The sequence below is a fragment of the Hoplias malabaricus genome, chromosome 5 (assembly GCF_029633855.1).
Source record: "Hoplias malabaricus isolate fHopMal1 chromosome 5, fHopMal1.hap1, whole genome shotgun sequence".
NCBI lineage: Eukaryota > Metazoa > Chordata > Actinopteri > Characiformes > Erythrinidae > Hoplias > Hoplias malabaricus.
In genome coordinates, this window is record NC_089804.1 from 39,945,102 (window position 1) to 39,956,843 (window position 11,742).

At 42.7% G+C, this 11,742-nt stretch overlaps 2 protein-coding genes across 3 annotated transcripts; both read left to right on the plus strand.

Moving 5' to 3' along the window:
- Nucleotides 1-2,406: 2,406 nt before the first annotated feature.
- On the plus strand, nucleotides 2,407-5,551 carry LOC136697314 (proline-rich transmembrane protein 3-like). Its single transcript, XM_066672349.1, has 3 exons — nucleotides 2,407-3,148; nucleotides 3,378-3,479; nucleotides 3,745-5,551. Exons 1-3 carry the CDS (start codon nucleotides 2,407-2,409, stop codon nucleotides 5,445-5,447), a joined length of 2,547 nt encoding a protein of 848 aa, XP_066528446.1. The 3' UTR covers nucleotides 5,448-5,551.
- An 895-nt stretch (nucleotides 5,552-6,446) lies between these two features.
- LOC136696102 (adhesive plaque matrix protein-like) lies at nucleotides 6,447-10,575 on the plus strand. 2 transcript variants are annotated; one of them, XM_066670238.1, is made up of 6 exons: nucleotides 6,447-6,732; nucleotides 7,295-7,414; nucleotides 7,657-7,775; nucleotides 7,909-8,053; nucleotides 8,138-8,256; nucleotides 8,321-10,575. In XM_066670238.1, the coding sequence occupies exons 1-6, from the start codon at nucleotides 6,495-6,497 to the stop codon at nucleotides 10,232-10,234; spliced, it is 2,655 nt and encodes an 884-aa protein (XP_066526335.1). In that variant the 5' UTR covers nucleotides 6,447-6,494; the 3' UTR covers nucleotides 10,235-10,575. The 2 variants fall into 2 exon arrangements, with proteins under 2 accessions (XP_066526335.1, XP_066526336.1); XM_066670239.1 differs by lacking the exons at nucleotides 6,447-6,732; nucleotides 7,295-7,414; nucleotides 7,657-7,775; nucleotides 7,909-8,053 and having other exon boundaries at nucleotides 8,321-10,061.
- Nucleotides 10,576-11,742: the final 1,167 nt, after the last annotated feature.

Sequence of the window (11,742 nt, forward strand, 5' to 3'; positions counted from 1 at the left end):
CCCCGTCTGAATGCGACTCGTCTGAGCCCGCTCTTCGCCTAATTTCTGCGTGCCTGTGCCTTTAAGTGGGTCTGCATTAGCGCCAGTCCGCCTTAAAGCGCGAGGCGATGTGTGTGTGTGAGGGCCTCCCCCTGCTCGCGCTGCACAGCGCTGGCTGCGCGCGCTCTTAAGGTGGACCGACAGAGATGTGTAATACAAGCGCACCCCGTATAAACCAGAGCGGTCAACGAAAGAGTTAATTCCCACAGTCTGTGCCTTAACCCTACAGTGACCCCCGACCACAAAATGTCTCATTCACCCTTTTACAGTCGAGCGGATGTGTTTAAGACACCTCTTACATGAGAATAAGTGAATACTTTAAGCAAAGACGATAAACGTAGCTAAACTTTTATCTATAACACTTTAAAGTTACTTTTTGGAATTTGTAGTATTCAGTAACTTTTAATAACAATTTAAATGTACACAAACTTACATGAATTTTTAAATTACTTGTAAAAAAGCTGTCAAAAAGCTACATTTTACACACTGATTAATACAAAACCTCAGATTAATACATTTTACACACTGATACAAACAGCCTGAGTCAAATACACTGTATTTATGATGTCATGAAAACCAACCTATTTACATTTATCAACTTGTTCTAATGCAGTTTGCCCTCTATTGTCCACACCAAAGTGCTGATAGTTTTTCAAGGTTCTCCCCCTCTTTAAGAAGAATAACGAGGGATTTTCTAATCTTTTTTTCCTAGATACTTGTTTACAACAGATGCTGCTTTAACTTACATATTTTTCTGAGAGTGTATATAGGTAGTACCTTATGACTGTTCGTGTATATGCACGTGAATGTGACACATTAAAACATGATCTGGGTAAATCTGTTATACACCATCTAATGGGAAACTGCCATCACATGCATCTGATGATCAGTAGATTGCACTGCTGTCATTATTTAACTTATTTACATCCATTCAGTTTAAGATGACTTGACTTACACAATTACATTCATTAATATTGCACAAAAACACTGGGGCATTACAACATCAAGCAGATACTGAAGCCCACCAAATAATATACAAGAAAATGCTAGTAAATGCCCCAGTCTGTGCTTTGTCATGCTATGCGTGGGGCAGACTGGTGAAGTGCAAAGCTAATGGTCTTACAGAAATCCTTTAAACTGACGAGATTAGCTTTCTGCAGCTGTGGGCTGCTCAGAAACAAGAGATACAGAAGAGGAGCATGTCTGTAATTGTTGGGCACTACAATTCACCATTGTTCACTATTCCAGTCCAATATATCTCTCTTCAAGGTATTATATGCTGCAGCACCTGATCATGTTTAGCCTACGTTACAGGAGCTGATTCTAGGGCTCCGACCAGAGATGATCACACGAAACATGAACCAGATGGTGGAAAGATTATGGCACAACGTCAGAGGTACTTCGATCTAAGCATCAGGCACAGAGGCTGTGTCATATTCAGGTATCACTCGATATCTGATCTTGGAGAATTCACCAACACATCACTGCTGATTTACAGTTTGAAGATTTCTGTAAGTGTCAGGTTTGTTGGGACAGTCACCAAACCTTCAGGTGAGTGTTTGATGAGTAAAATTGTCAGTGCTGCAAAGTCTTGTTATAAATATCTAGTTAAAACAACAGACTGCATTTTAATGTCTTGTAAGTTTACTCCAAAATGTCATATTAGTTGATACAGTCAGAAAAGCAGAACTGACCAAAATAAAGTATGATTATATAATGCAATTTGTAACATGATAAAACCACATGATTTTATTTTATCCGAAGTCTGTATGTGGAAACCATATGTAGAATTCATTATAAGATGTATTTGGATTTGTATGATGTATTTGGTTTAAAATATGTTTGCTAATTTATTTAATGTATGTTTTTATTCATTTTAAGATATCAGACAATAAATGTAATTAAACAGAATTTTGAAAACTCAACTTTAAGTTAAAAAATTTGAAGCCATTAGTTCTCAACTTTGATTAAACTGTATCTGGCTTCTTGCAGATGTCACCCACTCCAGATTCTTAAAAAGAAAGTCACCCAAAGTGTTTATTTATTTATTTATTTATTTTCAAAACACTCAAAACATCTTAAAAATAACATTTTTCGCTTTGTAAATAGTCTTTTAATCGATTGGTCTTCTGAGGAGATTTTTTAAAATATGTATGACTGTGAAAAAATGTCTGAAGAACCTCTGCATAATGTAATGTTCTACACAATTTAAAAGCTTTTTCTAGAAAAGAGTACATCTGAACCATTTAGAATCTTCATGATCTGTATGAAACACACCCTCAAAGAAATACATTCTAAAGATTCCTGTTATGGTATATTCATCATACATTTTATTCATCTTTCTACAGACCCTGGCACCTTTAGAACATGTCTGCTTTCAGGAACGCCCAAGTTCCAGCAGCTTGGCCCCTGGCTCTGCTGTTAGGATTGTCTCTGCTCCAGCAAGCTGCTGTTGCATTTGTTGGAACAGCAGGCAGCTCAGACTTAAAGAAGGTCTTGGGTCAGGATAAGGGAGGCCAGACCGCCAACACTGCTGAAGACACTCAGCAAGCTCTTCTAGCAGCAAGTTGGCCAGATGGAAAAGCTGATGGGCTCACTAAACATTTGTTACTACCCTTTCACAGAAACATTGAAGGCTCTGCAGAGGGAAGTGGGTTAGAAAATAGTGTGGAGGGAAATGGAGGGAGGACACCATCTACTGGCATGCTGGAGATTAGCATGTCCAGCCTGGATGCTGAAGAGAAAAGAGATTTGGTGGAGAGAGTAACAGATGAGCCTCCTCCCCCCTCTGTTCCACAAAAGCTCATGCAAAGGATTATCCACAGTGATGATCAGGATATAATGATAATGAAAAGAAATTACGTTGGATTTCCACAAGCCATGTCCACACTGGCCATTCCGTCTAACACCCCAGTCCATACCACACCAATCAAGACTGACAACAGCAGGGACGCCAGTGTTTCTACTACATCAGCTGTGGATTCACCTGGAGGACAGGGAATTTTCCCCAGTACAACGATTCCTCCTGTTGATGACATATTAAACATCATGAGCACCATTTCTACAATAGATGCCACACAGGATAAAATATTCACACTTGAGGCCTCAGGTAACACGTCCACTCTTGAAATCCCCTCTATTACTACCCAATCATTAGAGGTCACTGGTGAATTGCCAGAAGTATCTGAAATTTTAAAGGAAGGAAACAAGCAAGGAGCAGCAAATTTATTGCCAGTAAACACAGAAGAAACACAAACAGGTAAACTCTAGGTAAAGACTGAAAATGAGTAGATATTAAAGAACAAACTAAGAATTCGTGGGGTTTGTTTGTATTTTAGGTTTTGCAAAATCTGAGGGAGCCACTTCTAATGCTTGGACACCTTCAGGATTACCACCCTCAATTAATCAATCTGTGTCAGAAGTGGAAAATAAAGAACAAGGTAAAGATGACATCCATAAAACTGAATGTAGTTGTGAGTGTTTCAACCTTTTTCGCACAATTTTGTATTTTTCGCACAGTTTGTATATCTGGTTAAAAAGGAGGTACACCTTAGAATTTAATGGTCCATTAACGTAAAATCATAGAGTTTGGAAAAATATCTTGTAAAAAGAGAATTCTGACTGTTTTTGTTATATAAACAACTTCTCTTCCTCCATCCTTCCTGTATGCTCTCTCTCTCTCTCTCTCTCTCTCTCTCATCTCAGATGATCGCAAATTCAGGAGGAATTGGTTTGGCGGAATATTTGGGCCTACCCCAGAGAAAGGCCAGTCTGACACCTCAGATCCATGTGGGCTGCGTTTAGGCCCCTGTGTGTTTCCTACAAGCCCCAATGGCACTCTCCTACAGTGGGAGGATTTGCGTCGCACTTTGGCATTTGCCTGGGAGCTCCATGTCTTTGGCTCTGCTGTCTTCTTCATGTTAATGATGTGTGGTGCTATCTGGGGAGTGATAGGTGGAATTGGCATGCACCACCCCTTCTGTGGATCCCTCACTTTGGCTAACAACTTGCTGCTGCTGGCAGGTTTGCTTAGATTTGTTCAATTCATAGTCGACCCATATGGCACAAGGCATATTCTACCGCGTCCAGCTCTTGCAGCACTGTATAACTTACCTCTTTCCCTGCTGCTGTGGGCACAGGTGACCCTAGCCTTGGTTGCACTCAAAGGAACGAGGCTAAACCTCCTGACTCCTGCTCTACAACAGCCTCATATTACAGGGGTTCTAGCAGCTTTGCATTGTGCTTTCCTTCTAGTAGCCGATCTCCTTTCCTATACTCTGTCCCCAGCGCTGCCATTAATGCTGCAGACGCTGTCCATCTGCTGGGGCTTACCGCTCTGTTTGGGAATTCTCTTCCGAGTACTTACTCCACTTCGGCCGGCTGCCAGGACTCCTATCCCGAGATGGGGCATCTACAAGCGAGTTGAGGAACGTGCCAGACGTGTGCTTATTGTTTGTTCCCTCTTAGGTGTGCTGTGCTGTGCTCTACAAATCCACGGCCTGCTCTGGCTCTATGGCCTCCTTGGGGACTGGCGGCGGTTTGGCTGGGGCTGGTGGCTCGGGCAATTCTGGGCACGTCTGCTGGAACTGTCCTGGAGCTTTTCGTTGCTACTCCTGGGTTCACGAGCTTTCTGGAAGCCTCGTGGGGGGCACAGGAGAGCAACTCAAAGTCAAGGGGCTGCTGGAAAGTCGGAAATAAAAGTTCAAACATCCTTCTTGGACAGAGTTTTGAAGTGGATGCCAGCAGGACCCTGGAAGGGGCAAGTAAACACCTGGGCTGATCTGTTGCCTAATAACTGGGCAGGGTATCAGCACTCCAGAGCAGATATCAAGAGTTCAGTGGTTCGGAATAATGAAGCACCCCCAGGTAGCAGCTTGAATGACAGCAATATTGACAATATTAGTCTTGGAGCCTATGATAACAACAATCTCCAATCAGCTCCCCGGTTTTCTCGTGGTCTGGAATGGCAAGAGCGAGACTGTGTCCTGTCTCTTATCGAGTTTGACCTATGCCCCCCATCTCCCATCGAACTTAGACGTAGCATTGACAACACCTTACATTTCGGCCACCTGCTGGGTAGCATGGGTAGCCTCTTCACCCCACCACCACCATCATGGACCCAGAGCGAAGTTACCACAGCAAATTCTGGTAGTGATTTTGCAACACAGACTACACCCACCCACATCGCCTACAGATGGGCTCTGGATGCAGGTTCAAGTCCTATCTCTCCACAGCGCTTTAGGACAGTGCAGCAGCCAGAGGTGGCAGTGTTGGATCCACAAACTTTCTTTCCTCCAGACATAACCAGTGAGAGAAGGCTGTGGGAGAGGAATTCAGCCATACCAACAATTAATGAAGATGGTGACTGCATCAGCATAGCAAGTGGGGATGAAATCACTAATCTTTGAACTGCTCTTAGACTCTGTGAAGTCTAGCACTGAACAGAAATGTAATTGCTTTTCATCAGGTTTGCTGTAATTCAGATGCATCAGTTCTAATGGCTAAGAAATGGGTCTACCAATGTATGTACAACTTGTTTTAAAATCACAGTAAAAATAAAATGTCTTTTCTAAATTCATTTATAGTTACATCTATTAAACTATGAGATAACACTAATGATCTCTTTCTATCTTAATTCATATATTGTTTCATCCATTAAACTGCAATAAATATAATTTAAATATAAGATTTGATCCATAGACCACCACAGGGTGTCGTGTAAAAAACTGCATTTTATCCATTTTGCCACACTGTTGTCATTATATGAATACAAGTTAACTTTTTCTCTAATGCTAATCCAGGGTGATTTACACGAATAAAGACCCAGAGCAACAGGCTGTGCAGTAGAATTGCTTACAACCCCCTATTGCTAGTTTTACCCCCTCTGTATCACACTTGTCCAAACACAAACTACTGCGATTATTATTGAATTTACCAAGAACTTTCACTGTGTGTTATTAAAAGTCTGAAAAATAAAAATCTGAAGCAGCACATAACATTAAGAGCTTCTCTTCTGTTTTGCACCTAACACAAGCTCCTGCCGCAGGGCTGCATCTTAAATTTCATGATACAATATTTCCACCTCACACTGAGTATGTATTTGTTTAAAATAAAATAAATCAATATTTGTCACTCCCCAAAGACAAACATTTATCAAACATTAATACTAACTTTACAGAAGGAAAAACCTTATTCGCTTTCAAAGAAAGTCAATGTAAAATGTTGGGTTTTTTTTTTTTTGTGATTTTAGAGCTGTTCATCATCCTCTTTAATGTTATTGCAATTGCCCAAAATGAGCAGCACGTGGGCGGATCTTGTGATCTGCACTAATTAGTCACAGGTGAGTTCGATTAGTGCATCACTATAAATGGACCTCTGTGGACATATCTGACTCTGACTAAACATGATTGCAGTTGTTGTTTGGGTTGTGGCTTAATGTGGTAAGCTAAATAAACATGTTGCAGAAAATGCTAAAGTTAATTGTCCTGCTTACAGCAGTGATGCTGAGCCCTGTAAGGTTTTGCCAGGCTTCAATTCGTGAAGAAGTCTCAGACAGAGTTATCCGACATGGCACACTTGTAGTTGGTGACCAGAATAAAAGAAAATCAAGTGAAATGGAGGGTGGTTTTGGTGTGAATCCAAATCATGATGGAGATACTGAAGGGTTCCAGTCTGATCAGCCTCAGGACCCAGGTAAGTGTCTTGACCTGAAGAATTAATTCATGATAAGGCAGGAATCATTTGACTTAAATTAGTAGTTATAAGGTTACTTTAAGAAGTCCTTGTAATGTCCCCTGAGCATGTGTGAATTTGTGTAAATCTGTTTTTAATAAACTCTCAGGGCTTTCCTTCCTTGGTAGGCCTTAAAGTCCTCAAGCCTAACTGGTAGTACTTTAATTTCACTAGCTTTCATGGGAATCTTTATGCTTGTACCCTCACCTTATGTGAAAATAAATTGCTTTCTTTTCCATTCTCAGCATAGGACTAGACTAATACATGCAATGACTTGTTGTAGAAGTGCTCATGGCACAGGGTTATTGCTTTTGAGTATTATGTATTTAAAAAAAACTACTTTAGAAATAGTCTACCCTTAATTGAAAGGGGTTAGATTTAGAAACCTAATCTTAAATATGTTCTGACATCATACTTCACTTTTTTGAGCTGATGTTGAGTTGGGCAAAAGTGTGCATGAGTCAGTAAGCTGTTACCTTAGTAGCTGTTGTAATCTTGGTGTATTCATTGTTCCTAATTTTAGTGGAGCACCAGATGGCGCAGTTTAAACTGCAGAGTTTAAAGCCCTCTGTACAATGTGGTGATGAATCAATGACTCTTCGTATGCTGGGAAAAACAGTTCCTGACTTTTTGGTTGAAAGCGGTAAGGATTGGAGTTAAATCTATATTTTGGTGGTTAACATTTGAGTAAAACTATAATGAACATCTGGCATGTAATTTAGATCTTCTACCTATGAACAATCTTACTGCTGATTACATGTCTGTATGCAAACTTCTCTCATAGAAAAGCTGTGCCATATTTATGGTGGACAAACTAGCTGCCTTCTCCTTTTTTAAAAGAAGTTGGCTATAGTCTGAGCTGTCTCATGTGCTGCTGTTCCTTAGGTGAGGGGAGCCCAGTACCATTATCACAAGTGCCTGCCCGGTGTGGCTTCTCTGTGAAGAGGGCCCGCAGAGATGTTCTCCTCATTGCTAAGTACGATGGGTGTCATATCTCAAAGGAGGTAAGTTATGCTTGTGCTCAATGCACTGTTCCTCTATGTAACTAGATTATTTCAGAATTCCATTATAATATCTGCTTTTATAGTTTTTTTTCTATAGTGTTTAAATGTCTTGGTGCTTCTCCCTTTGTTTCAGGGGGACAGTTACATACTACCGCTGCGTATGTGGGGTGCTCCAGTGAAGATGTCCTGTCCTGTGGCCAATCCACTTACTGTCACTTGTTCCCCCTCTGCAATGTTGATTCATATTGCAAGATCTACTGGTGCCTTAACACTGAAAGGTTGTTACACTTTCTCCCCCCTGGAAATCCACTGAGTGGTCTGCATGTGAATGATTTACTGTTAATTATTTATTTTTAATTAAGTGATGGGAGAATGGGAGCCCCTGGGCAAAGCTGTTGGCAAATGTAAATTCACTTTGGAGGCTGATGCAAGTGGCTGGATTGTAACTGCTCCATATACTAGCAGCTGCTTCAAGACAAAGGTAACTTTATCTGAATGTTAACTCTGGCATTTGAGACATCTATGCTAATGTTGGTTCTTTTCAGGGTACCAACAGGCTGCTGTCTGTGCTGTGTATGTATGGGGAGCTGACACTGTCCTGCCCAGTAGCTCTGGGCCCAACCACCACCCTGCCTGCTGAGATGCCACCACACCCTCAATATCAAGATCCTTATGGCCATTCCATGCTTGGGCCTTGGCCTCTGTATGACCATCCTCCTGCCCCTAAGATCCCCACAGCTGCTCCTACAACTACAGCTCCACCACCTACGAAAGCACGAGCTGATCAGCCAGTGTGGAATCCTCTTCAACATGTTTATGCTGGACATTGGCCACAACAATATGGGTATCCTCCTGCCCCCAAGATCCCCACAGCTGCTCCTACAGCTCCACCACCTACGAAAGCACGAGCTGATCAGCCAGTGTGGAATCCCCTTCAACATGGTTATTCTGGACATTGGCCACACCGCTATGGGTATCCCTTTTCCCATCACAGGAAACCTACAGCTCCACCACCTACCAAAGCACGAGCTGATCAGCCAGTGTGGGATCCTCTTCATGCTGTTGCACATTGGCCACATCAGTATGGGTATCCTCCTGCCCCCAAGATCCCCACAGCTGCTCCTACAGCTCCACCACCTACGAAAGCACGAGCTGATCAGCCAGTGTGGAATCCCCTTCAACATGGTTATTCTGGACATTGGCCACACCGCTATGGGTATCCCCTTTCCCATCACAGGAAACCTACAGCTCCACCACCTACGAAAGCAAGAGCTGATCAGCCAGTGTGGGATCCTCTTCATGCTGTTGCACATTGGCCACATCAGTATGGGTATCCTCCTGCCCCCAAGATCCCCACACCTGCTCCTACAACTACAGCTCCACCACCTACGAAAGCACGAGCTGATCAGCCAGTGTGGAATCCCCTTCAACATGGTTGGTCTGGACATTGGCCACACCGCTATGGGTATCCCCTTTCCCATCACAGGAAACCTACAGCTCCACCACCTACGAAAGCACGAGCTGATCAGCCAGTGTGGGATCCTTTTCATGCTGTTGCACATTGGCCACATCAGTATGGGTATCCTCCTGCCCCCAAGATCCCCACAGCTGCTCCTACAGCTCCACCACCTACCAAAGCACGAGCTGATCAGCCAGTGTGGAATCCCCTTCAACATGGTTGGTCTGGACATTGGCCACACCGCTATGGGTATCCCCTTTCCCATCACAGGAAACCTACAGCTCCACCACCTACGAAAGCACGAGCTGATCAGCCAGTGTGGGATCCTTTTCATGCTGTTGCACATTGGCCAAATCAGTATGGGTATCCTCCTGCCCCCAAGGTCCCCACAGCTGCTCCAACTACAGCTCCACCACCTACAAAAGCCCGAGCTGATCAGCCAGTGTGGAATCCATTTCAACAGGGTTATGTTGAATATTGGTCAAATCAGTATGGGTATCCCCTTTCCCATCCTAAGAGCCCAACACTTCCTCCTCAAACCACTACCTCAACTACACCTGCCAAGCCAAGCATTGATCAGCTGTGGTATCCTCATGACTATTCCTTGCCTGATTCTTGGCAGCCCTACTTTGGGGAAGCAGGGGCTACACCAAGTGCCACAGTTGCAGCTAGTACAACAGTTAAACCTCCCATAGTTGATCAGCCTATTTCATATGACTCTTCTTTGGGACATGTACCATATAATCCTTTATCTCCTGTTCAGTCACATAGCCCCCCAGTTCCTGACCAAGTTGGTGTTCATCAGAAATACCAAATGCCTTGGATGTTTTATCCTCATAGGTATTCTGGCTCTCAGCCAGTAGCCACTTCATCAGCAGGTTCTCAGAGCGTCCCCCTCTCTGAAACTGCACCAGAAATGAAAATCCCTCAACAGCAACCAGTGTACCTCACACAGTTGGGATCACCCTGTTTACCAAAGGCCTTCGGCACTAATGTTTAACCCATCCACACCCATGAGACAGAACCCACTCAATTCCTGGCTGATATACAACACCCCTCTGGTATCCTACCCAGCCAAGCAACCATCAAGAGATATGAGAATTTACCCCTTTGACAAGGACCCAATCATAAGCATTCTTGGGCACAAAGGTTGAACACTCTGGCCTACTCTGCTCAACGTTCTCCCCTTCAGGTAAAAGCAGGGCAAAGCAGAGGAAGTGTTCAGATCCATGAACCCATTCCTGAACGCTGTCCTGGAACCTGGCTCATGACGACACTGGAAATGGAACTAAATGGTTATGTATCTTGAGCAATGTTATAAAATAAAAAATATTTAATATATATTTTGTGGGTTTTTCCTTTGAACCAGGAGCTGTTACCATGGTGATGATTGCCTAGAATAGACTGGAAGATTCCAGACTGTAAGCTGGATATTTGGATTGATGTAGACAAATTGATGGTTTTACATGTGCTTAGAGGTTAAATTGACATTTAGTTACAAAATTAACCATTTTAGCAGTTTGTGGTGTAAAGGCTGTTTTAGCTTGGTGCCTATTCAAGGGATACAGGATGCCCATGGTCTGACATAAGGGGGTAGCCTCCTGAAATTCCCCCTCACGTCAAGCAATTAAAACTGCAGGTAATGCGTGCCTGAATTTAGTGTACATTGTGACCTGGAATGTATTTTAAAGGGTAATTTTACTCATTTGAGTTATCAGTAACTGGGTCAGCTATCCAGACCTAGTTGGTCTTAAATGCTCCCCTCATCAGTGTCATTGAAAAGTGACTACATTGCTATTTTAAACAAGCTTACATCACTATCAAGAGTTTATTTATTTATTTTTTTTTTTCTTCCAAATTCTTGTAGAGTAAATGAGACAACTCCTGGTGGTGCTTTCACAACTACTGACATTAGTTGTGGATTTCCTGTTGTGACCATTCTACATCACACTGGATCTCCCTCTAGATGTATATTAAACTAATCCTCTGTTCTTCCAAATGGTGTTTTCTAAAAATCACCTCAAATCTTAATGCAGAGGCCAATGTTTACTCCATGCCTCCAACTCCTCCCCTGCTCACCTATAGTTTGAAGGAGCTACATTCTCATTCTGCAATTTTAAGTGATCTTTGAATTGATAGGCTTTAAGGGAAAACATAGAATTGTCTACTCCATTCAGATTCATCTGTTTATGATCTGTTTCATCTGGGTTCTTTTTGCTTTCCACTTTGCAGCATGTGATATTACCTCCTTTCAAAGGCCAGGAGAGTGGAGCAGGAAGGACACCCACTGCCCTCACCTGGAATGAATTCCAGTCATCGTCTGACCTGAAGAGTTTGTTTTGGATTAGTCCCTTGGGTTAATTTGTTTTAAATTACCTTGTAAAAGGTGATTTCTGTTTTTATGTAAGCAGCTTCTGGTCCTCTCCTCCCTGTATGCTCGCTCGCGCTCTCTTGTCTCAGATGATCGCAAATTCAGGTGGAATTGTTTTGGAGGAATATTTGGGCCTA

Coding starts and splice junctions, on each gene's coding strand:
- LOC136697314 (XM_066672349.1), top strand. CDS start 2,407: ATGTCTGCTTTCAGGAACGCCCAAGTTCCAGCAGCTTGGCCCCTGGCT. Junction 3,149..3,377: donor ATTCACACTTGAGGCCTCAG/GTAACACGTCCA, acceptor TTTGTATTTTAG/GTTTTGCAAAATCTGAGGGA. Junction 3,480..3,744: donor AGTGGAAAATAAAGAACAAG/GTAAAGATGACA, acceptor CTCTCATCTCAG/ATGATCGCAAATTCAGGAGG.
- LOC136696102 (XM_066670238.1), top strand. CDS start 6,495: ATGTTGCAGAAAATGCTAAAGTTAATTGTCCTGCTTACAGCAGTGATG. Junction 8,054..8,137: donor TGGTGCCTTAACACTGAAAG/GTTGTTACACTT, acceptor TTTTTAATTAAG/TGATGGGAGAATGGGAGCCC. Junction 8,257..8,320: donor GCAGCTGCTTCAAGACAAAG/GTAACTTTATCT, acceptor GGTTCTTTTCAG/GGTACCAACAGGCTGCTGTC.